The sequence below is a fragment of the Xenopus laevis genome, chromosome 5L (genome assembly GCF_017654675.1).
Source record: "Xenopus laevis strain J_2021 chromosome 5L, Xenopus_laevis_v10.1, whole genome shotgun sequence".
Classification (NCBI taxonomy): domain Eukaryota; kingdom Metazoa; phylum Chordata; class Amphibia; order Anura; family Pipidae; genus Xenopus; species Xenopus laevis.
The window spans coordinates 24705275-24731975 of record NC_054379.1 but is presented as its reverse complement, the minus strand read 5'-3'; the positions used below and the strand labels follow the sequence as shown (position 1 = coordinate 24731975).

Below are 26701 nucleotides of genomic sequence, written 5' to 3'. Positions count from 1 at the left end.
TCCCTCCTCCCCCCCAGGCAAACTACCCCCCCACCCCAGGGAAATGGCCCATACACCATACTTACCCCTCGTCACAGATTCTTCCAGTGGAGTTCCAGGCATCATCTTCCGCGTCCTCGATAAACTGTCTGGGAGATTGGTAATTTCTGTGTAATTCTGCGCATGCGCAGTTGTCACAAACCGGCAAACTGCTCCAACTGCACATGCGCAGAAATACCGATCTCCCAGTCAGCTGACAGAGGACGTGGACGATGGATGCGTGGAACTCCGCTGGAAGAATCTGCAACGAGGGGTAAGTATGGGGCATTTCCGCGGGTGGGGGGAGGGTAGTTAGCCTGGGGGGGAGGAGGGTCTACGTGGGGTGGGGGGTACAGGCTTTTTTGCAAAAGGGTTTCCTTCTCCTTTAAGTTAGTACATACAGTAATATGAGTATCCCAGTCTAACTGAACCCCAGCATGTACCAGTGGCTTTATTAGATGACTGCACTTTCTTGGTATGTAAGAATTTCATCCACTGAGTTAATTTCTCAGCAAGAGAGAAGGTAAAAGAAGGTGAGGCAGAGCACACTCTTAAATCTCTGGTTGTGAGAATGCCTGGTGCACAATGTAGGGAGTACGGCAAACCCCAATATATCCGTAGAATAGAAATACACTGGCACTCAAGACAACTGAAATGCAGGGTTTCCCCATGCTATTTATTTTGTGTGAACGTGCAATGTTTCGTGGCGAACACCTTTATCAAGCATACCTATATGGTATGCTTGATAAAGGGGTTCACCCCGAAACATTGCACGTTCACACAAAATAAATATTTCTCCCCAAGGTTCCACCAGAAGAGAGAAAAAAGAACAACTCGTCACCTGTGGCCTCTGAATCTGCCTCTGGCTTGTTCTTTAACAACTCCCCCAGCTGTTTCTGCACCATAATATCCAGTTTCCAGTTCAGTGAGTCACTGGGATCCACCACAAAACTCTGTAGGACAGCTGAAAGATCACAGTTCACCATTTGTTCCAGAAGCCCGCTGTGATTCTCTGTCAGCATGTGCACCACCAGGAGACCATTGTATGCAGATGGCAGACATCTGAGAGACAAGGCAGGACTTCAGTCAACATAAAGGAATTAACTGTATCGCCCACATGCAATAATAAGCCTCTGAGCAGAACTATATCATTGGTCAGTAGAGAGAGCTAACACCCACTAGGGTATAAAGTCAATATGGCGGGAAATCCATATGCAAAAGAAAATGAAGGAAGAAGCCATGTACCTCCACCTCGTACCTACCCTGGGGATGCCAGCATTTTACTAATAGCCCCAGGAAGGGCCCTCAGAAGGCTGGGCGAGTTTCCACTGGCAGCAGATCCAATACTGGTGAATATTTCTTTGATAACCTGGGCATCTGAGGTATTTAGGGAGTAACGGCGAGGGCCCCCATGCAGCTCACAGTTACCCACACCAGTCAGTACCTTCATGACCTGCAGGGAACAGTCACATGAAATACAGAACTGACGAGAGAACAGTGAGAGGATGTGTACATTTTATCTTTTGACGGATACATTTCTCCTCCATACAATACATACAATAACATGCATACAAGGACATATAATATATTGCTGATGATACAGTTCTGGGACACAGTGAGGGAATAAACATTCTACTACACCCACCCCATTTACTACAATTGCCCTCCCACTTACAGAAAGGCCAGCGTGTTGGACTGCTGCTGAAGACTGATGTTCCTGCATGCACCCCAGCACTGCACGCACTCCTCCTTCAGTGGCAAACAGGACCCTCCAATCATACTTAGCCATCAAAATATACGTCAGTTGAAGACATGTGACAACTAGCAGTTTGTCCTTCATTTGACTGGTTAGAAGCTCCACCAGCATCTTCACTAGGTTCTCTCTGATGGCAGAAAGAAAACACGTTAAACAAGAAACAATGACTCAAAGGGAGAAATTATAAAAGTTCAGACAAAACAGAAGTGTAGATTTGTCTTTGATTTCCCACTATATCCACAAACCTCTATCTCCACTTCTGTCAATTTGTATTTTAAACAGATAGTTTTCAGATTTCACACAATATTTTACACACACCTTTGTGTAAATTTGCCTTTAGCACCTCCTCCGAAACCAGTCAGTTTGCCATCAGGTGGCTCCTGGCTGTACCTGTGTTTTCTATTAACACCTGTTCCTTTAGCTCTTCCTTCATAAACCTATTATTCTGCAATCAGGTGACTCTTAGCTGTGCAAGTGTTGTACCAATGACTGTTCCTTAAACTCCTCCCCATCCTAAACCTGTCAGTCTGCCATCAGTTGACTCTCATTTGTACCTGTGCCTCAACAGAGACAAATTTGCAGCTGTAGAGACTGCAGTCACTATTACTAGATGATGCCAACTATTGGGATGATGGATTGTATTCTCTCAAATGCACACCGAGTCTTTCCATCCATCAGGATCCAGCAGTTTTTACAGTTGACTGGGCCATGTGCTTTGCAAAGGTTCCCAGGATATCGGCAGAATAAACCAAAGCCACCCCCATAATGGTGCCGAAATAGAGTTACCTGATAGAGGCACGCCCATCTGCTTTTGTTGCTTGCGCCTCCTCACCCGACTGCTGCTTTATGATTTGGATGATGAAGTCTAGGCTTTCAGCACCGCAGACCCTCCGCTTTACCTTCTCCAGGATATCTACTAACATTTCCAGGGAGGTCCCAGGCTGCGGCACTTTACTTGTCCCAAACCCTGCTCAACAAACCATAGTTAACCTATTCTGACAAACACACACTCTGACAAACACAAACACACACGCTCTAACACCCACCTCCACTTTGTCCTTTGCTCTTATCTGTCTGGTCAGCATGTTGAAGCCCCTCCAATGTGAGAAGATCATTTAGAAGCTGGAGGTCAGAAATCTTAGCTGTGGTAGTATGGGTCCCTGGCATATCTGTGCTGTTGGAGTCCTCTGCTCTTGCCTTCTTTGACTGAAGTCCTCCCTGCACAGGGCTTTCTTTGAGAAATGAGTGTGAGCTCTGTGGCTCTACAGCCTGTGTGCGTAGGGAGTACTTGACATATATTTGTGAGCTCTGGAGGTCGCTGAGAATACAACCCTGGCAACGATCGATTAAAAACTGGAGGATCTTCTGAGCCACCTCCTTGGGCACTGGACTGAGTGCAAGATCATCCAGATCTGATGGCTAGAAATGGAGATAAACGATGGAAAAGAAGACCCACAATAATCACAGAAGCACTCAGTAAATGCAGTAGTGTGACTATGTACTAATACAAATGCACAGAATTTCATTAAATGGCTTTTATATTGGCTCTCATGCTTCATGCTGCAACGTGTTTTATTAAATCCTAGCCAGTTCTCTACTGTCCAGCACCAATGCTCTTTTGATCAGATCTCAGTCAGATATGGTGATCCCCAAGCCATCATACTTCCTATCAAAAATGATTGGTCTCAGCCAATGATCTGACCTTCTTGTAAAGTTTTACTACGATGGAACCAGCAAAACTGATGAAAGGGTTTCCTAGCCTTTTCCCAAGCTTACAGATGGTACAATTTGATAAGTGCAACAGGCCACATATGGTGGGACTACCTTACCTGGATTTGAGGATACAATGCTATGGATAACATCCTGGTGATCATATAAAGGTATACGACACTCTACTGAATATACCAAAGGTTTTTCAAACAGCATCTGTTCAACTTTCATAAGGGGAGACTTCAACTTGGCAGTGGCTGTTATGGTAATGGAGAAGCCAACCTCAATCTTACAGTAGAACCCCAATATTGCGTTTCCCAGGGGACAGCGTCAAAAAGCAGTAAATTCCAGGAAACCAGGAAAGAAAAGAAAAATACAGCTTGCCCGAATGGGTCCATGACAAAACAGAGTCAATTCCAAAAAGAAACGTAAAATGCGGGGACATAAAATCAGGGTTCTACTGTATTTGATAAGCCGGCTCAATTTGAACAATCTTGAAATCTTGGTCGTGTTAGGATGAATAATTAAAAAATTAATTTCTCCCCAGACTTTTTAAATATTCACTCTTGGAATCAGTGAGGGCTTCACAGTCGTGTAATGGCAAATAAGTGAACCAACTTGTTTAATTTTCTTATTGGTTTTTTAACTGTCTTATGTTTGTGTTTATTTTTCAGGTACAGGTATGGGCCCCATTATCCTGAAACCAATTTTCTAGAATTATGGGTAGGGTAGGCCATCTGCTATAATGAAATAATTCAAAATTTTAAAACATATTTCCCAAGGTCCCAAGTTTTCTGGATAACAGGTCCCATCCTTGTACCTTAATTTATAATTAATGTAATGTTTCTGGTTGATTGTTTATATGTAAATGGTTTATGGAAATGAACAATAAACTGGAAAATGAGATTGGTTATAGGGCCCACCAATCACTTTCTTTTCCGCAACTTCACTTGTACATGTCCAGCACCTAACATTTCCGAAGACAACCCAATAGATGGCATCTCCCCTTATCCCTAGCATTCTGTGTTACTCTCACAGCATTACCAGGGGTATGCATTCAGCAGCACACATTTCCAAGCTTGTACCAAAAACTACCTTGTCAGTCAGGTTCTGTGTTATGATTTCCAAAACCTCCTGCTGCTCCTGAGCTTCCAGTCTCTTGATGAAGAAAAGAAGTTGCCACCACTCCTCCTGTCGGAGAGTTGCAGTTTCCACATAAGAAGCCCCCACCAGGTAAGGAAGCATGTACAGACCACCCAAGGGTTTGCATTGGAATGTCTGGGACACTTGGTGGAAAGGAAAAGGACAGATGAGAATATGAGCAGAATACAGTAGATGCTGAATAATCAGAGAAATCCAGTTGCCCTCTTGGATCTGAAACTGTCTCAATTAAAAAGTCTATGTTAATATGTAATCTTGAATTTGTATTTTACTTTTGTTCCCTTAATTCATTATTGGTCAGTATAGTCTATTGGCCAAACAACATGTGTTCCCATAATTCATCACTGGTCAATACAGTCTATTGGACCTACAGAACATCTTCCCATAATTCATCATTGGTGAGTATTCTATTGGCCCTGCAGCACATTGTCCCATAATTCATCATTGGTCAGTAATAGTCTAAAGGACCTATAGCACATCCTCCCATAATGCATCATTGGTCAGATATCTGATATCCAATCAGGCTTCTGTGTGATTCACTGTGTGACAACTGGAAACAAGAAACTCTGCAGCAAGTGAAGATGTAGGTGCTTGTACTCACCTGGTGGCACCTTCAGACTATCAGTTAACGTGGGCACCTTTTCTTGGCTGTCTTCTTCTGCTTGGTCTCCAGAGCCAATAATCTCCACCATGTGCCAGTGTACCCAATATGTACGTCCCGTAGAGCGCCACATAACCTGCATCCATGCAAAAGAATTGCCAGTTATAGAGCACTACTGGAGGTTCTCATTAAAGTTAACAACATTTGCTCCTCCTCCCCCACATGCATTGTATTCGTAATACACAGGTACTGTATTAATACTCAGAGGCAGTGAAGTGATACATATATACTGGGCAGATATTAGCAGGGATGTATAGGACATGTAAAAAGTATAAAACATACACACTGGGCAGATATTAGCAGGATGTAGTGATGTGCGGGCCGGCCCGATATCCACGGGTTTACCTGCGGGTCAGACGGGTTCGGGCCAACTTCGCACTCTTCTTCGCGGGTGGCGGGCAGGTGCGGGTTGAGCTCTTCTCCTGCTCTCCCTGCCCACCACCGTCAAATGCAGACTTCCGACTTCGTCTTTTATTGACGCTGCACCTGCTTGCCACACCCCTTTTGTTACATCATCAGCAGAGCAGCACGGGCCTATAAAAGCAACCCGGAAGTCGGATGCTTGCGGGCGCGGGCTCAGGGAAATCCCTACCTGCTTATCAACAAAATGGCAAGTTTCTTCTACAACTGTTTAAAGGGGGCAGTTTCCAGCAAGTGGGAGGTCAGTAACCCTGGCAGCCACAAAGCTATTGTTCTGTGAGGCTACAATTATGTTGCTATTTTTACTTTTTATGAAATCTCTTTCTATTCAGCCCCTCTCCTATTCATCTTTCAGTCTGTCATTAACACCAATTCTAGTGAATTGGACCTTAGCAACCAGATAGCTGCTGAAATTCCAAACTTGAATTAACAAAACTGCTAAACAAAAAGAGAACCCTTCAAAACCACAAAAAAAATATGCTAAATTGCAGACTGTCTCAGAATATCAGTATCTGCATCAAACAAAGTGTTAATTTAAAGGTAAACTACCCCTTTACGTCAATGCACGATAAGGATGGTAGTTCACATAGGGTTTTTGTAGTAGTAAATACCCTGTTCACTGTTTGCTGAAAAGGGTTAAACTACATTATGGGCAGCACTGAATAAAGGAGGGTTGGACAGTAGGGGGGGGCATTGGCACAAACTGAGCCAACACTATCTTGTCCATTATTCAGATGACCTGGAAAAATTACCTGAGAGCATGGCACTTTGAGCCACCCTTCTGATCCACTATCTGATCCAAGTGTATGGAACTGTGGCCTGGCCACAAACTCCTACCACTTCCTCATATCGTTATATTGTCTTGGTTTAAAGCCACCAGTCGTGTGGCCAACAATTCAGCAGGAACCAAGTCTCCAAAGTTTACTCATAGCCTTTACAGAGGGATTGCTTTGCTGAAAGACACCCACTTACCTGAACAGGGGGCATGCCATTATTGCTTTGCCGGAAGACTCCTTCATCTCCAGTACTGATCTCATCATAATCCTCCAGCATCTTGACCGTCATTCCAGGTTTAAGGGTCTCCTGTATATAATCTACATAGGCATTTCTGGAAGGGAAATCAGAGGGGCTCATGAACTCTTTTGCCTGTTTTTTCTTTGGAGCTGAAGGGCGAGAGGAGGTCAGAGCAGCTACTTGGATGCTGGAACAGCTCTGTGCTTTGGGCTGAAATATTGATCGGACAATACGAGGCTGGGTCTCTTCATTAGGGATATTGGTGTCAGGAGTCCGTTCACTGACCCATCCCATGACCCTCACAAGCTCACAGATGAGGCTTCCCATTGCCATGCTAAAGTCAAACTGGCGACGTTGACGGGTTGTCTTGTCTGTATCAGGGCGGTCAGTACTCAGTTGGTCCAGCAGAGATGTTACACACAGGTATCGCTTCACCAGGGAGAAAAGCTGCTTCCCAGGAATCTGCCAAGAACAACTCCAAATATTACATTATATTACTATAATGACACATACACGGAGTTATGGTGTGTACACCCAGTCAAAATGGGGGGGGGGGCAAAATGTAACAATCTGTCCAACTGTATTTACCGAACCCCATGTAAGAATTAGATTATTAAATGTCAATATAGACACACACACAAAAAGTAACATTGTAAAGTTATAAAAATATTTAAAAAAAAAAAACAGTACATAAGTCCCAAGCACCACCATTATTTAGTTATATACGTATCCGAAGAGTTCTGCAACGTTTGGGGGGCTATCAATGCCCCTTTTCAAGCTTGTCTCTGTATTAGTATCGAAACAACAATTTTTAGAGGCGCCATTAAACTTGTCGTATGAACAGAAATCGTAAGTGATGTTGTCGATAACCATAGGGGCACAACGCATACAGACGTAGCGTTACTACAGAAGCAAGGACACCTAAAACTTCTGTATTTCTCAGGTAGCCCTAGTAACCTACCTCCAAATGCATGTATCACAATATTAATAAAGAAACAAGTTTTTCTCAAATATGCACTGGCTAAATAGTCAACATTACCTATGTGTTTATTGTGTGAAGCCATTTTTGCATTATAAAGATATAAAGAACTTTCTCTGAACACAAATGTTCTGTTTCCCTTAAAGGTAAAGATGTAATTTAAAATCCTTATTTAGTCCCTGGGAACTTGATGAATTTAACCTTTGTATCCACTGTAATTTCGGCCTTTTTTAGGGCTAGTGTCCGATCTCCACCCCTTTAGGAATATGTTGGATAATTTAAAAACACAAATCTAAAGCTGTGTGGCCCATCTCTAAGCAGTGTGTTGAGACCAGAAACACACGGTTATGCTGGGAAAACCTATTCCTAACCTTCTAAATGGTTTTCCCCAACATTGATTAAATTGCATAGACAATCCAGCATGTAAGCAACAACATTAGCTTCACACAACTTAGATTTTAAATTCTCTATGTGTTGCATAATGATTTTAACCTTTTAAATGCCACAGATCGTAGAATCTACGTTCTGTGGCAAAGGTACTTGAAATGCCACAGAACGTAGATTCTACGTTCTGCAGCATTTCCTGGTTCAGGAGCGGAGGAGCGGCTGTTAGAGCCGTTCGCTCCGTTCCTGCTCGATCCCCTGCCCCTAGGCAACGAGCAGAGCAGGGGATCGAGTGGCCCCTGGGGCGCGATCGCCCAGGGGCCCAAAAACAGCAGCAGGCACGTGTTACTTACGTGTCCTGCTGCTGCAGCCTGCACCGGATCGACGATCTCCGCCCCCACAGCACACAGACAGGAACCACGAGGCAGATGTCTTCCAGAGGCTCTTCCTGATCGCCTGCAACAGTCTCCAGCGACTTTTTCAGGTTAGTGCAACAATTACACACACAAACACACCAACACACACTTATTACAGTAATACACACTTAGATTCACACTTACACACACTTACACATACATTTTTGGGGATTGGGGGGGTCACTTACACTCACTGCACTTACACACATGTGCACACGCACACACGCGCACATAACATGTAATTTACCATTTGTACACACGCACACGCACATACATGGCATTGTGGCTTTTTTTTTTTTTTTCTTATCGCATCGTTTCTTTTTTTGGCTGAAAAAAATGTTTTATTGCCATTACGCATAGCGTATTCGCTAACCGTACTGTGCAATACCTTTTGTATGTTATTTCGGTGATTATATTGCAATTTTGGGTATTTTGGTGCATTTTTAGCCATTTTATTGAATTTTTAGCCATTTTATTGCATTTTCAGCACTGCATATGTTGTGTTCACTTGTTTCTAGCCGTAGAACCTGTTTGGCCCATCTAAAATATTCAAACTGTGATTCTGACGGCCGATAACACTAGTCTGGAAAAAAAAACATTGATTTTTGTGGTTTTATTGGATTTTTTTGCATTTCACCCTTTACTGCCTTATTTTGTTTTGCCTTGTAAATTTTATCTACTATATATCCATTTGGGGGTCTCTGTGCGCCACATAGTTTGGTATATCTATGCATATTGGGCATCAAAGTGTTCAGTAGACCTCTGGTGTTCATATTTAGGATGTTTTATGCTGATACGTTACGAAATGTGGGGCATATAATGGGGTAAAATTCAAGCTTTCTGACAATTTTCAGAAATTTGATAAAAACCGTTATGTTCAGCATTGCTTTGCAGTTTGGCAGTTTGCAGTAGAAACACTTATTTACCCATATTGGATTCGTCAGAATGTGTACTTTCTGAAAATATATGGTTTTCTGGGGTCTCTGTACTGTTAGGGGGGTCTAATGTCGCATAATACACACACCAGGTGCTTATATTGCAGCAGCCAGCGCGTCAGCTGTGAAAATGTATATACACTATTGTCATTTGGGGGTCTCTGTGCGCCACATAGTTTGGTATATCTATGCATATTGGGCATCAAAGTGTTCAGTAGACCTCTGGCGTTCATATTTAGGATGTTTTATGCTGATACGTTACGAAATGTGGGGCATATAATGGGGTAAAATTCAATCTTTCTGACAATTTTCAGAAATTTGATAAAAACCGTTATGTTCAGCATTGCTTTGCAGTTTGGCAGTTTGCAGTAGAAACACATATTTACCCATATTGGATTCTTCAGAATGTGTACTTTCTGAAAATATATGGCTTTCTGGGGTCTCTGTACTGTTAGGTGGTCTAATGTCGCATATTACACACACCAGGTGCTTATATTGCAGCAGCCAGCGCGTCAGCCGTGAAAATGTATATACACTATTGTCATTTGGTGGTCTCTGTGCGCCGCATAGTTTGGTATATCTATGCATATTGGGCATCAAAGTGTTCAGTAGACCCCTGGCGTTCATATTTAGGATGTTTTATGCTGAAACGTTACGAAATGTGGGGCATATAATGGGGTAAAATTCAATCTTTCTGACGATTTTCAAAAATTTGATAAAAACCGTTATGTTCAGCATTGCTTTGCAGTTTGGCAGTTTGCAGTAGAAACACACATTTACCCATATTGGATTCGTCAGAATGTGTACTTTCTGAAAATATATGGTTTTCTGGGGTCTCTGTACTGTTAGGGGGGTCTAATGTCGCATAATACACACACCAGGTGCTTATATTGCAGCAGCCAGCGCGTCAGCCGTGAAAATGTATATACACTATTGTCATTTGGGGGTCTCTGTGCGCCACATAGTTTGGTATATCTATGCATATTGGGCATCAAAGTGTTCAGTAGACCCCTGGCGTTCATATTTAGGATGTTTTATGCTGATAAGTTACGAAATGTGGGGCATATAATGGGGTAAAATTCAAGCTTTGTGACGATTTTCAGAAATTTGATAAAAACGGTTACGTTCAGCATTGATTTGCAGTCTGGCAGTTTGCAGTAGAAACACTTATTTAACCATATTGGATTCGTCAGAATGTGTACTTTCTGAAAATATATGTTTTTCTGGGGTCTCTGTACTGTTAGGGGGGTCTAATGTCGCATATTACACACACCAGGTGCTCATATTGCAGCAGCCAGCGCGCGTCAGCCGTGAAAATGTATATACACTATTGTCATTTGGGGGTCTCTGTGCGCCACATAGTTTGGTATATCTATGCATATTGGGCATCAAAGTGTTTAGTAGACCCCTGGCGTTCATATTTAGGATGTTTTATGCTGATAAATTACGAAATGTGGGGCATATAATGGGGTAAAATTCAAGCTTTGTGACGATTTTCAGAAATTTGATAAAAACCGTTACGTTCAGCATTGCTTTGCAGTTTGGCAGTTTGCAGTAGGAACACATATTTACCCATATTGGATTCGTCAGAATGTGTACTTTCTGAAAATATATGGTTTTCTGGGGTCTCTGTACTGTTAGGGGGGTCTAATGTCGCATATTACACACACCAGGTGCTCATATTGCAGCAGCCAGCGCGCGTCAGCCGTGAAAATGTATATACACTATTGTCATTTGGGGGTCTCTGTGCGCCACATAGTTTGGTTTATCTATGCATATTGGGCATCAAAGTGTTTAGTAGACCCCTGGCGTTCATATTTAGGATGTTTTATGCTGATAAGTTACGAAATGTGGGGCATATAATGGGGTAAAATTCAAGCTTTGTGACAATTTTCAGAAATTTGATAAAAACCGTTATGTTCAGCATTGCTTTGCAGTTTGGCAGTTTGCAGTAGAAACACTTATTTACCCATATTGGATTCGTCAGAATGTGTACTTTCTGAAAATATATGGTTTTCTGGGGTCTCTGTACTGTTAGGTGGTCTAATGTCGCATAATACACACACCGAGTGGTTATATTGCAGCAGCCAGCGCGTCAGCCGTGAAAATGTCTATACATATTGTCATTTGGCGGTCTCTGTGCGCCACATAGTTTGGTATATCTATGCATATTGGGCATCAAACTGTTTAGTAGACCCCTATGTTTATATTTAGGATGCTTTATGCTGGTAATGATACATGGACAATACGATGCTGGAAAGTTGAAGCTTTGAGGCAATTTTCAGATATTTCACCTAAACCGACAATTGTGGGAAAGCCTTGCGACTCAGTAGTTTGGAGCAGAAAGGCATGGGTACCCATTTTAGATTCTGTAGAATGTGTACTTTCCAAAAATATATGGGTTTTGGGGGGTAAACATATATTTCTGTGTTTTTACCCCACAAAAATGCAGTCAATGTGTTGATTTTTCATTAGCTGAAGTTACCCACGGGACTGTTTGTATGCGCTAACTTCATTTTGGGGCCTCTAAATGCCAGATACTTTGGTAAACTTATGAACAATGGCCACCAAAATGTTCAGAGGAACCCTGGCAATCATATTTAGGGTGCTTTTTCTTAGTACGTAATGACACATGGGTGATATGGTACTGGGAAGTTGAAGCTTTGAGGCAATTTTCAGATATTTCACCAAAACCGACAACTTTGGGAAAGCCTGGCGACTCAGTAGTTTGGAGCAATAAGGCATGGGTACCCATTTTAGATTCTGTAGAATGTGTACTTTCCAAAAATGTATGGGTTTGGGGGGTAAACATATATTTCTGTGTTTTTACCCCACAAAAATGCAGTCAATGTGTTGATCTTTCATTAGCTGAAGTTACCCACAGGACTATTTGTATGCACTAACTTCATTTTGGGGCCTCTAAATGCCAGATACTTTGGTAAACCTATGAAAAATGGCCACCAAACTGTTCGGAGGAACCCTGGCAATCATATTTAGGGTGCTTTTTCTTGGTGCATAACGATACATGGGTGATATGGTGCTGAGAAGTTGAAGCTTTGAGGCAATTTTCAGATATTTCACCAAAACCGACAATTGTGGCAAAGCCTTGCGACTCAGTAGTTTGGAGCAGAAAGGCATGGGTACCCATTTTAGATTCAGTAGAATGTGTACTTTCCAAAAATATATGGGTTTGGGGGGTAAACATATATTTCTGTGTTTTTACCCCACAAAAATGCAGTCAATGTGTTGATTTTTCATTAGATGAAGTTACCCACGGGACTGTTTGTATGCGCTAACTTCATTTTGGGGCCTCTAAATGCCAGACACTTTGGTAAACTTATGAACAATGGCCACCAAAATGTTCAGAGGAACCCTGGCAATCATATTTAGGGTGCTTTTTCTTAGTACGTAATGACACATGGGTGATATGGTGCTGGGAAGTTGAAGCTTTGAGGCAATTTTCAGATATTTCACCAAAACCGACAACTTTGGGAAAGCCTTGCGACTCAGTAGTTTGGAGCAGAAAGGCATGGGTACCCATTTTAGATTCAGTAGAATGTGTACTTTCCAAAAATGTATGGGTTTGGGGGGTAAACATATATTTCTGTGTTTTTACCCCACAAAAATGCAGTCAATGTGTTGATTTTTCATTAGATGAAGTTACCCACAGGACTATTTGTATGCGCTAACTTCATTTTGAGGCCTCTAAATGCCAGATACTTTGGTAAACCTATGAACAATGGCCACCAAATTGTTTGGAGGAACCCTGGCAATCATATTTAGGGTGCTTTTTTTTGGTGCGTAACGATACATGGGTGATATGGTGCTGGGAAGTTGAAGCTTTGAGGCAATTTTCAGATATTTCACCAAAACCGACAATTTTGGGAAAGCCTTGCGACTCAGTAGTTTGGAGCAGAAAGGCATGGGTACCCATTTTAGATTCGGTAGAATGTGTACTTTCCAAAAATATATGGGTTTTGGGGGGTAAACATATATTTCTGTGTTTTTACCCCACAAAAATGCAGTCAATGTGTTGATCTTTCCTTAGCTGAAGTTACCCACGGGACTGTTTGTATGCGCTAACTTCATTTTGGGGCCTCTAAATGCCAGATACTTTGGTAAACTTATGAACAATGACCACCAAAATGTTCAGAGGAACCCTGGCAATCATATTTAGGGTGCTTTTTCTTAGTACGTAATGATACATGGGCGATATGGTGCTGGGAAGTTGAAGGTTTGAGGCAATTTTCAGATATTTCACCAAAACCGACAATTTTGGGAAAGCCTTGCGACTCAGTAGTTTGGAGCAGAAAGGCATGGGTACCCATTTTAGATTCAGTAGAATGTGTACTTTCCAAAAATATATGGGTTTGGGGGGTAACATATATTTCTGTGTTTTTACCCCACAAAAAATGCAGTCAATGTGTTGATTTCTCAGTAGCTGAAGTAAAGTCCTGATCAATTTGGATGTGCTAACTTCATATTGGTGTCTCTAAATGCCAGATACTTTGGTAAACCTATGCATAATGGGTATCAAACTGTTCAGTGGACCCCTGGCAATCATATTTCAGGTGCTTTTTCTTGGTACCTAATATAGTTTGGGATATGCGGAGCAGCAAAATAAAACCTTTGAAATGATTTTTCAGAATTTTGAATTTTTTTTTGAAAAACCGCTATTTTCAGACAAGCTTTTATGTTTGGTAGTTGGGAGTAGAGAGACATAGTTACCCATTTTGTAATCGGCAGAATGTGTACTTTTCAAAAATGTATGGTTTTCTGGGGTAAACCTACGGTTTTTTGCCTTGGAATCTAAAGCATGCTGTTTTCTGCCTTAGTGCTTTCAAAATTCGGTAATATACTGCCGGGAGTTTTTGCTGTACAGAAATCCTAAATCTCCCTAAAACTATACATATCTGGTATTGGCACGTTCGAGAGACATAAGGCTTTCCAAATCAGTTGGATTTTCATCCCTAAAATGAAATATTTTTCTGGTATAAATTGATATACGATGAAAAATGGTAATTTTTCATTTTTTTTTGGTATTTAGCACTATAAATTTTTTTGCACAGGTGGAAATACATGAAAACTCAGGCAGATTTAGAAAGCTCAGTTTCTACCGAAAAAAACAATGTATAGTTTTCCTAGGTAAACTATAGGTTTCCCCTCAGAAAATGCCCCTAAAGTGAGAGAGCACAAAATGTTTCAAAAACGGCTGGCATTTCGCGTAACCAAAATGTGAAATTCTGCTGGCACTTAAAGGGTTAAAGGAACGGTAACATCTAAAAATTAAAGTGTTTTAATGGAATGACCATATATCGTACTGTCGCCCTGCCATGGTAAAACTGGTGTGTTGACTTCAGAAAGACTACTATACTTTATATAAACAAGCTGCTGTGTAGTCATGGGGGCAGCCATTCAAGTACAGGATACACTGGCCACAGCCCTTGCAGCAGACCATGCCCTGCCTCTGTGGTCCTAAAACAGTATGTCTTTTAGGTGAAGGACACAGGGCCGCCATTAGAAATCACTGGGCCCCGTACAACAAAATTTTTGGGGCCCCCTGGGCCCTGCCCACACTCACGCCCAAGCCCCGCCCCATATCCCGCCAACTCCACATCACAGTTAAAAGACCACACAGACATCAGCGCTAAAAAAGGAACACCCCCACATGCAAGTTATAAAAAGCTATTGATGGTCAGAGCCCCCTTATAAGTAAAAAAAAAAAAAAAATTGTGGCCCCAAAAAAATTTATTTTTTCAACTTTTTTTCTAAAAAAAAAACATAGGTGGCAGGAGCCCCCTTACAAGTTAAAAAAAAATTGGGCACCCAAAAAAAATGTAAAAAAAAAAAACATTGGTGGCAAGGGCCTCTTACAAGTTAAAAAAAATTGGGGCCCTAAAAATTTTTATTTAAAAAAAAAAAAAGGGTGCCATGGCCTCCCTTACAAGTTACAAAAAAAATTGTGGCCCCCAAAATTGTTTTAAAAAAAAACATTGGTGGCAGGGGCCTATAGAATATTAAAATAATACATTGGTGGCCAGGGGATTAAAAAAAAACAACAAAAAAACACAAACTGGTGTTCAGTAGAATTGAACTCAAGGCTTTTTGGCACTTCCGCATACGGCAACCTACGAAATGGCCGCACAGCTCGGGCGCTCATAAGGGGGGCCCGGCTCTTTCAAAAATGCAGCACTGCCGGGCCCCCCTTCAGGCCCGGGACACTTGTCCCCCTTGTGCCCCCCCTGATGGCGGCCCTGGGAGGACATATTTCAGCATATACTAATTTACCTTCCACTGCGCAGCCCCTCTGATAGGACATCACTAGAGGCTGTTAAACACTGTAACATTAGAGCAGTGATTACCAACCAGTAGCTCGCGAGCAACATGTTGTTCTCCAACCCCTTGGATGTTGCTCTGTGTCCTCAAAGCAGGTGCTTATTTTTGAATTCCAGGCTTAGAAGCAAGTTTTATTCGCATAAAAACGAATTATAGTGGCAAGTAGAGCCTCCTGTAGGCTGCCAGTCCACATAGGGGTTACCAAATAACCAATCACAGCCCTTATTTGGCACCCAAGGGACTTTTTCATGCTTGGGTTGCTCCCCAACTCTTTTTACATTTGAATGTGGCTCACGGATAAAAAAAGTTTGGGGACCCCTGCATTAGAGTATCAATCCCTAAGTAAACGGCAATGTTTACCGCCGATACCATGAAACTGTTCACTTTTTGAGTGATATGGAGTCACAAATGTGCGTAGAAAGTTCTTTGTATATGTATATTATGTATGCATATAATGCAAAAAATGGCTTCACACAATTTACACAAATAGGTATTGTTGACTCCAAATCAGACTCCTGCTAGTGCAGGCACACACTAAATGCAACAGATGATAAGCCTCTGTATCCACAACATAGAGGCCAAGCCATAAAGCAATCCCAAAGCAACCTACCTGAGGCAAGTGAATCCCCTCAAATGAGATGCAGTGCTCCTCCGAACTGGTGGTCTCGGCAAAAAGCTGCAGCAAAGTGTAACGACTCTCAAAGTCCATGTGCTGTTCTATCCCATCCTGGCGACTGAGAGACAGCAAGACATGAGCCCTGCTTCCTGTGACAGAAAGAGAGGGGGATAAAGAGACCCCATTATTACCCATGGCACTTACCCAACCTAATGGGTCCTGAATATATGAATATAGAATGCACCAGCATCTTAGACACGTTAAGTTAAAATTGCTGCTGAAACTATCCTTGAAATATCTGCTATAAATATATTTTGCAGTACGTAACGTGCCTTCAAGTTCTTTCCATTAACAGGTGCGGCTGTATCTGTGGTATTATTTCTTGGATTTTTTTTTTTTTTAAAGATATTATTTGGATTATTTAGTTGGAAATGAGCTGGAGAGAGTGCAGATACTAAGTGCAACTAAACTGGTTAGAGGGATGGAAGACTTAAATTATGAGGGGAGACTGTCAAGGTTGGGGTTGTTTTCTCTGGAAAAAAGGCGCTTGTGAGGGGACATGATTACACTTTACAAGTACATTAGAGGACATTATAGACAAATATCAGGGGACCTTTTTACCCATAAAGTGGATCACCGTACCAGAGGCCACCCCTTTAGACTAGAAGAAAAGAACTTTCATTTGAAGCAATGTAGGGGGTTCTTCACAGTCAGGACAGTGAGGTTGTGGAATGCACTGCCGGGTGATGTTGTGATGCTGATTCAGTTAATGCCTTTATGAATGGCTTGGATGATTTTTTGGACAGACAGAATATAGGCTATTGTGATACTAAGCTCTATAGTTAGTATAGATATGGGTATATAGAATTTGATTGAAAGTAGGGAGGGGTGTGTGCATGGATGCTGGGTTTTCATTTGGAGGGGTTGAACTTGATGGACTTTGTCTTTTTTAAACCATATTTAACTATGTAACTTTTATGTTTCATGTCTGGATGTTAGTCACTTCTCTTCAACGGACTGCACCAAGGGGACCTAAACATGTTGTGCCTGTCAAAAATCTAACAACAGAACAATGGGAAGGTAACCAGATAGCAGCTCCCTAACATAAGATAACAGCTGCCTGGTAGATCTAAGAACAGCAATCAATAGTAAAATCCAGGTCCCACTGAGACACATTCAGTTACACTGAGTAGGAGAAACAGCAGCCTGTTAGAAAGCATTTCCATCCTAAAGTGCTGGCTCTTTCTGAAAGCACAGGACCAGGCAAAATGACCTGAGATGCACCTACACACCAACATTACAACTAAAAAAATACATTTGCTGGTTCAGGAATTAAATTTTATATGGTAGATTGAATTATTTGTAGGGATGTAGCGAACGGCGGAAAAAATGTTTGCGAACATATTCGCGAACTTGCGTCAAAAATGCGAACGGTTCGCGAACGTCGCAAACCCCATAGACTTCAATGGGAAGGCGAATTTTAAAAGCTAGAAAAGACATTTCTGGCCAGAAAAATGATTTTAAAGTTGTTTAAAGGGTGCAACGACCTGGACAGTGGCATGCCAGAGGGGGATCAAGGGCAAAAATGTATCTGAAAAATACATTGTTGACACAGCGCTGCGTTTTGTGCTGTAAAGGGCAGAAATCACACTACGTCACTCAGGTGATGTTTCTGGACACGGAATGTGAAAAAGCTCACACAGCTAGGTGGCACTTGGTTAAAGACTGGGCAAACAATGCCTGCAAGGGCAACGTATACAGTAGTGGATACGAAATATATTATTGCTGCTGTAAAAACATCACTCAGGTGATGTTTACGGACACGGAATTATTATTGTTATTTAGACAGAATGTGAAAAAGCTCACACAGCTAGGTGGCACTTGCATACCTCCCAACTGTCCCTCTTTTGACCACTCAACCCCCTGTCCCTCTTTTGTACTGGAAAGTCCCTCTTTTCTCTGAACTGAACAGCCAGAAAAAAAACAGTTTCTAACTTAATTAGCTTTTGGCAGAGAGCTCAGAACAGCTAACAGGTGCAAATAAGATACTTTGTAACAATTTTGACTCTGGTTGGTGCTGGTAGTGGTGAACTACTAGGAGGAGCAGCACACCAGTCCCTCTTTTCTCTGAACTGAACAGCCAGAAAAAAAACAGTTTCTAACTTAATTAGCTTTTGGCAGAGAGCTCAGAACAGCTAACAGGTGCAAATAAGATACTTTGTAACAATTTTGACTCTGGTTGGTGCTGGTAGTGGTGAACTACTAGGAGGAGCAGCACACCAGTCCCACTCCCCAACACAGCTAGACTAATAGCACTGGGCTCTTATAGTAGCAAAGTAAAAAAACAAAAAATAAAATAAAAGCAGTCCTTACAAGGACTATTGGGTTACAGGCAGCAGTCAGCAGATGAGAGATCAGCAGCAGGACAGCTGCCCACAGCAGCTACATACAGAGCACTGCAGTAGAAGGTAGATTACTAGTCAGCAAAGCTAACTAACCTAAACTCACTGTCCCTCAAATCCCTGCAGACTTCTGTCCCTACAATACAGAGCAGTATCAAGTAGATTACTAGCCAGCAAAGTTACTATCAACTGTCCCTCAAATCACTAAACAGCTCTCTCCCTACACTAGCTCTTCCAAGCACACACAGGCAGAATGAAAAAACGCTGCAGGGCTTCAGTTTATATATGGAAGGGGAGTGGTCCAGGGGGTGTGGGGGTGGTCCAGGAGGGAGAGCTTCCTGATTGGCTGCCATGTATCTGCTGCTCTGGGGTGAGAGGGCAAAAATAAGCGCCAGCTAAGGCGAACCCAAATTGACGAACGTCGCGCGACGTTCACGAACATTCGGCGGACGCGAACGGTCGATATTCGCGCAAATTAGTTCGCGGGCGAACAGTCCGCGACATCCCTAATTATTTGCAGTGTAGAAATTAGAAATAAAAACTACATCATAAAAATCATGACAGAATTGCCTTTAAGAAATGGAGCTCTAAGAAATGTGGTTTTACAGCCTTTATCACAAATCCTTTCAAAGCGAGCCTTTCGTAATGGGGCCCTGGTGTCTTCAAAAATATTCCAGGGTGAGACCAGTTTTGCAGATTGGCTTTTAGAGTTGGCCTCACCACTGACTTTCAGATAAGTGGTGCACATGGGTATTGACCAGCATAGGGATTCATGGAGAACAGGTGACTTGTCTATTGATTCAACTTAAAATGTACTTATCATATGTTTTTTGTGTGGTTTCTGAATCATTTCCATCATCGTTTTGTAGCTTTAAGGCTTGGGACTTCAGACTGCTAACTGGTTTCTAGGGCTTAAAGGGGTCATTCACCTTTAAGTTAACTTTTAATATGTTATAGAATGGCTAATTCTAAGCTTTCAATGCTAATCTTTTCTAATGGTCTTTTTTTTTCTTTTTTTTATCTTTATAGTTTTTGAATTATTTGCTCTGTAAGGCTACAAATTTGTTTACAGTTTTTATTACTCATCTTTCTATTCTGATACAACCCTATTCAAATCAGTGCATGGTTGCTAGAGTAATTTGGATCCTAGTAAACAGATTGCTAAAACTGCAAAAACCACAAATAATTAAAAATGAAAAACCAATTGCAAAATTGCCTCAGAATATCACTCTCTACATCATACTAAAAGTTAACTCAAAGGTCAACAAGTCCTTTGACTGAGCTAGTTCTATTCTAGCCCCCCATCCCAGGGAGCACAGGGGCAGCACATGGCTCCAACGTACATGTGAGTAAGAAGAAAGGGTAGTGAGGAGGAGAGCAAAGCATGAGTAAATGTGGAAGGAGGGGAGAGCAGAAGGGATGCTAAGAGATGACAAACAAGAAAACCCAAGGATGACGCACTATTACTAAAGAGAAATATTCCATCGCATTTTGGGAAGCACCAAATTCAGCAGAATATCCTCCCATGCAAGATCAGGCCAAACCGAACTGCAATATTTAAGTCAGAGAAAATCATAAAAATGTGCATAATTAGAAAAACATTGTGCTGTTTCAGTTGTCCAGTGCTTTGGCCACAGCTTTGTAAGTCTTAATTTGCATTAAGGAAGTGGCCCTGCCGGTTTCAGACTCAGTTGTTTTACAGAAGTGTCTCTATATCAGTAACAGTTACTGCTGCTTCCTGACTCAGCCCTGTAGCCCTCGAAGTTATTCATTAAACAGACGCAACCTTCCGGGGCCAGACAGGGCTGTGACTCATGAGATGTAGAAGGTTCCCAGGAATTTCCCAGGAAACCCTGACTCAGAATGTGGGCAAGGGGCCATCTGCTGGGTACCAATCAGACTACACTTATGCCACAGCCGTTAACCAAAAATCCCCTCCCCCCCGGATTGTACTTCCCGAGAACAGGCTAAGAATCAAGCAGGTCCTTCTCTCACAAATATCAGCTTAATCCCAGCGCAGCGGAAGTATCATTAACTTGTAGTTGTAACTTGAGTTGTACAGCATGTTAGTAATTCTAAAACTATATTAAATCATCTCCCGGCTATTGCCCCCAGGATTCTTTCGTGTTGTAATCTAACAGGGAGTTGTAACTTTGTCAACATCTCTTTGCCCCATGTGTCAGCTTCATGCAAATGCCTACTTCTCCTACATTGGGTCTGGGGTTGAAAGTGCTATTCGTGCACAGCAGTATCCCAGCTCCATCCTTCACTTCAGCTCCATGCAGACACTCTCCCATCCCATGATCTCTCTGGGGCTGGAAATGCCATTAAAAGTGCAGCGGCATCCCAGCTCCATATAGGCACTCTCTTATACTATGTTGGGCTGCCATTAGTGTGCAGCAGTATCCCAGCTCCATCCTAGACTTCAGCTCCATCCTAGACTTCAGCTCCATCCTAGACTTCAGCTCCATGCAGGCACTCTCCTATCCCACGATCTCTCTGGGGCTGGAAATGCCATAAAAGTGCAGCGGCATCCCAGCTCCATATAGGCACTCTCTTATACTATGTTGGGCTGCCATTAGTGTGCAGCAGTATCCCAGCTCCATCCTAGACTTCAGCTCCATCCTAGACTTCAGCTCCATCCTAGACTTCAGCTCCATGCAGGCACTCTCCTATCCCACGATCTCTCTGGGCCTGGAAATGCCATAAAACTGCAGCGGCATCCCAGCTCCATTTAGGCACTCTCTTATACTATGTTAGGCTGCCATTAGTGTGCAGCAGTATCCCAGCTCCATCCTAGACTTCAGCTCCATCCTAGACTTCAGCTCCATCCTAGACTTCAGCTCCATCCTAGACTTCAGCTCCATCCTAGACTTCAGCTCCATCCTAGACTTCAGCTCCATGCTCTGTCTGGGGTCAGGGTTGTTTTGTCCTTTGTCACACTCCCTTTAAAGAGCAGCTAAAACCCTAAATTATAATTTCACATATGTGCTGAGTGCAGTGCTGCAGTAACTACATACAGCAGCTTTATGCACCTATCATCTTTCCACTCTATACAAGGACAAGCAGAAGCAGAATATTAGCACTAAGAAACAATGTACATTTTTTGTATAAATGCTCTACCCTCAATAATATACACTTCAAATGCATGCTAATTTAGAAGCAATGCCTCCAAACTATTTAAGCTGAGGGAAACATGGCAGTTTCAGAACCAGACTGCTGAATTCATGTCTAGGAAACCTGACCAAATGTTAGTTTGTATGGGTTACACATAAGTCGCACCAGGCAGAATTTAGTAACATTCAGATATGCCCACTGAGTCCATGGCCTGGTGCAAGCATGAGACCAAAGAGCTCCCCTCTAACCCTTGAGCCTGCATCACTCAAATAAAAAGAATGAGCACTGAAGTTAAGTGCCATGAGCTCCAGCCATTGCCCAATTCATCCAACAAATCATTCCCCAAATTGGAAGCTACAAATTGGAGTTAAACTCACCTGCATCATGTGATGCCAAGGCGCGCAACATTTTGCCAGCATTTTTGCGTATCTGTTTCTCCTGGTTGCAGAGCATCTTCATTAAAAGATCAAGGGCTCCAGTCTCCTTGAAGACTCCAGCCAGGGATCCAATGCTGGCATAAGCACTCAGTACATGAATGGTGTTGAGAATAGAAGAGTCAGGGCCGCTGCTGTGGGACATCTGTCTGGCAGCCCTCTGTACCAGCATCCGAACGTCCTCGCTCATCTCCATCAGTGCTGCTTCCTCTGGAGCCCCACATGCCTTTTCCTCTGGGACCCCCAACCCCTCAAGCTTGCGCTTCCCCAGCAGAGTGGGGCAATTGGCATACACCTCCTCAGCAGACATCCACATCAAGATATTCTGAGTTTTGCTCTCAGTCTGAGAAACTGCTCCATTTCCTCTGGCTCCATCCTCCAGGTTCTGCACAGCCCAGCGAATTAAATACTCTGTGTATCCATCTGGGCTCCACCTCTGGCGCAGCAATTCCTCTGGCTGAGCCTGCAGCTTTGGACCCAGCTGTACCAGAAGGTTGCCATTGCGCCTCTCCCCCACCAACATGGTTGTCTCTAATTTGGAAAAGAGAAGAGTTAGCCAACCAGAACGGGAAGGCACAAGCAGAAAAATAAATCTAGAAATCTAGGCAGGGAGCTGAGAAAACAAGGGGTAGATTGGCAGCGGCAGGGTGGGGGAAGGATTGCTAAGAGTTATTTTATTTTTATAAGGAAAAGAAAAGGACCATGGGATAGTAAAATTGTACTGTATAGCTCCACCCCTTCCCTCTGTGAGAAGCTTCCTGTTCCTCAACTGTGTGCAGTGGCGGAACTACCGGGGGAGCCAGGGCCCGCACCCCCTCGGGGCCCCCCGGCAGTCCGTTCGCCACTGAAAATGCAGCCGTATGGAGATGGGCGGGCCCTGGCTGCGAGTCACGCACCAGGGCCCGCCCCCTCTAGGATCGCTACTGACTGTGTGAGAACCTTCTCCTGACGAAGCAGCTTCTTTCCCGGGGCAGATGGGTGTGAATCTGTTAGAGCGTGAATGCCAGTGTATGTGTGTGTCTTTGTGTGTATCAATGTCTGTGTGCAAATTAACTGTTAGTGTTAATGTGTGTAAGGGCAACTGTCACCTCTCTGTCTCTAATTACTCTCTGCCTCACTCTATTCACTCTCCTCTTTTACCCTTTCCCTTCTCATTCTGCTGAGTTACCCCCACACTCACCTCTGTCTCTAATAACTCTCTGCCTCACTCTATTCACTCTCCTCTTTTACCCTTTCCCTTCTCATTCTGCTGAGTTACCCCCACACTCACCTCTGTCTCTAATAACTCTCTGCCTCACTCTATTCACTCTCCTCTTTTACCCTTTCCCTTCTCATTCTGCTGAGTTACCCCCACACTCACCACTCTGTCTCTAATAACCCTCTGCCTCACTCTATATATCTGCATAGATATAAATATCTATAATATTATAATATATATTTGCACCTCATCACCCTCTCCTGCTCTGTATCCACCTCATTGTTTCTTTTTTGATGACTTATCTTTTAACCCTTCTGCCACTCTGAGAACAAAGCAGCTTTCCCCTAGACTGAAATAGAATGTATAAACATAGATTCTATACTAGTGACATTTTTTTGTGTTGCAGAACCTCTTCCTGCTGTTGTTACTCTACTTTATGTACAGTAGAACCCCTATTTTACATTTTTCAATGGACCAGAAAAAATGGTGTAAAGTCAGGGAAATATATTATGCATTATATATTGGTTATATAAATGGTATAACATATGGAAAAACTTAAAATGAGGGTATGTACAATGGAGGATTCACTATATGTATCCAGCTGTAAGTAGAACTCTAGAGGGAATAACATTCTACAAACAGCTGGCTAGTAATTTTTTTAAGAACCTAGAAAATACCAAGTGCTGTCCTGGCAAACAAGGGGTTTGTGTCACTAATAGAATGGCAATGCAACACGTGTGCAAGTTACTACTTTATATAATTATAGAAGAGCTGTTGTTTGCTTTGTGTACAAGTAGTTTGTGTAATATTTTTTCTTCTTTGCCCCCTTCCTTCTTTCCTATGTTTGTCTAATCACAGGTTTGCCCCCCCCCCCACTGGGCAGTAGCACACGTTAATAAGTGCTGACCCCCCCCCCCCACTGGGCAGTAGCAGACGTTAATAAGTGCTGCACCCCCCCATTACTTATCCGCACCCAAGAAAGGGCAGACTGTGGACATGGAGCCCTGTAACTTATGCTCTGCCTTTAAGGTACAAGATCAGAGAAGGCTCCGGACCACCTACTGACGTAGTGCCCCTGTAATCTATTACTTCCTGACCCCAGGCAGACTATCCTCTCTCTCTCTCTGGCCCAGGCACATGCTCTTTTACTGCCCCTGGCACTCACTCTTTCTCTGGTCCTGCACACATACTTTGTTACATGGCAATACCTTTCATTAGCCTTTTGCAGCCACTGTGTTCCCTTTGTTTCTCTCTCTGGCCACTGGCACACTCTATCTGGCCACTGACACTCTCTATCAGGCCACTGACACTCTCTATCAGGCCACTGACACTCTCTATCTGGCCACTGACACTCTCTATCTGGCCACTGGCAGTAACTCACTCTTTCTCTCTGGCCACTGGCACTCACAGCTCTCTCTGCCAGTTGGCACTCATTCTCTCTGCCACTTGGCAATCACTCTCTTTGGACCCCGGCAGTCACTCTCTCTCTCTGGACCCAGCACACATACTTTGTTGCATGGCAATACCTTTCTTTAGCCTTTTGCAGCCACTTTGTTCCATTTGTTTCTCTCTCTCTCTCTGGCCACTGGCACTCACAGCTCTCTCTGCCACTTGGCAATCATTCTCTTTGGACCCCGGCAGTCACTCTCTCTCTCTGGCCCAGGCACATGCTTTTTTTACTGCCCCTGGCACTCAACTCTTTCTCTGGCCCCAGCACACATACTTTGTTGCATGGCAATACCTTTCTTTAGCCTTTTGCAGCCACTTTGTTCCCTAAAATACACTCTTTCTCTCAGGCCACTGGCACTCACTCTGGCCACTGGCACTCACTCACTCACAGTCACTCACTCTGGCCACTGGCACTCCCAGCTCTCTCTCTCTCTCTCTCTGCCACTTGGCACTCGTTCCCTCTGGGCCCCACCAGTCCCTCTCTCTATCTCTCGCCCCTGGCACGCAATCTCTCTCGCTGGTTCCTGACTCGCACACGCACACTCTCCAGCCGTTGGCATATGCTCAGTTCCTGGTCCGGTACACACTCTCTCTATCTGTCGTTAACCGCTAGCACACCGTTTCTCTCAATAACTCTCTCTTTCGAGCCGAGGATAGTCTGTTTCTCTGGCGACACAATTACCCTGAGTCGGCTCCGGTCTCCTGTCACTCTCTCGCTCTCGCTCCCTCAGCGCTGCACTTCCGGGTCAGAGAGCACACGTGATCATCCATTCTGAGGTGTCAATCATACAAAGCAACACGCAAGGGAGGGGCGTGGTTTGTCTGTCATGTGATAAGGCGGATGGAACGCGTAAGGGAGCTGCTTATGGAGGATAGTTAAAGGAACAGTAACGCCAAAAATGGAGTGTTGCCCTGCACTTAGGGTTACCACCTGGCTGGTAACAATGATGGTCGATCCCAATGTTATTAATAGGGAAAAAAAAAAATATATAGGAAGGCCGTTATTTTTTTCCAGAAAAGGTGGCAACCCAATTTGCACTGGTAAAACTGATGTTTTTGCTTCAGAAACACCATTATAGTTCATATAAACAAGCTGCTGTGTTGCAATGGCGGGAATTAAGAAAAGGCTAGTCCATACCTCCCAACATTTTGGAAATAAAAAGAGGGACAAAAAAGTTGTTGCGCGTAGCAGGGCAATTTTTTGACCACACCCATTTTTGTGGCCACACTCCCTAATTACCATGTTCATTTTACAAAATTTGGCCGGTTATGCAAGTTTGAACATATTTCTGTTTTTTTCCAGTTATTACAGTTTTGCTAATGAAGATGAGTTGCCCTTTAAGCTGTGAGTCTAACTTTAACCAAGGGACCTGTTATCTTATATTGTTACAATTACTTATTTGCTCATCTTGAAATTGTTACAAAAGTATCTTATCTCCTGCTGTGGATGTTCTGGGCTCTCTGCCAAAAGCCAATTAAGCTAGAAACTTTGTTTCTTTTTCTGGCTGTTCAGCGCAGAGAAAAACTGGACTTTCCAGTTCAAATGAGGGACTGCGGGTTGAGCTGTCAAAAGAGGACAGTTGGGAGGTAGGGGCTATATGGCACAGGATAAATAGTGGATAACAGATAACACCATTATGTTCTGCAGAGCTTATCGGCTGTGTAACCTGAGCCTTTTCTCCTTTGAATGGCTGC

At 43.1% G+C, this 26701-nt stretch overlaps 1 protein-coding gene across 3 annotated transcripts in view; it reads right to left on the bottom strand.

The window, feature by feature from the left end:
• The window catches only part of cul9.L (cullin 9 L homeolog), a 52871-nt gene extending 27025 nt beyond the window's left edge, over positions 1-25846 (bottom strand). For all 3 annotated transcript variants that reach the window (XM_018262766.2, XM_018262767.2, XM_041562617.1), the window contains exons 1-11: positions 25689-25846; positions 22303-22890; positions 16401-16555; positions 6699-7202; positions 5247-5382; positions 4580-4770; positions 2821-3193; positions 2561-2741; positions 1694-1901; positions 1281-1471; positions 860-1080 (exon numbers count right to left, since the gene is read on the bottom strand). In XM_018262766.2, the coding sequence (XP_018118255.1) occupies positions 860-1080; positions 1281-1471; positions 1694-1901; positions 2561-2741; positions 2821-3193; positions 4580-4770; positions 5247-5382; positions 6699-7202; positions 16401-16555; positions 22303-22882 (2740 nt within the window). In that variant the 5' untranslated portion in view covers positions 22883-22890; positions 25689-25846. The remainder of the gene's footprint in view (positions 1-859; positions 1081-1280; positions 1472-1693; positions 1902-2560; positions 2742-2820; positions 3194-4579; positions 4771-5246; positions 5383-6698; positions 7203-16400; positions 16556-22302; positions 22891-25688) is intronic.
• Between the last annotated feature and the right edge of the window lie 855 nt (positions 25847-26701).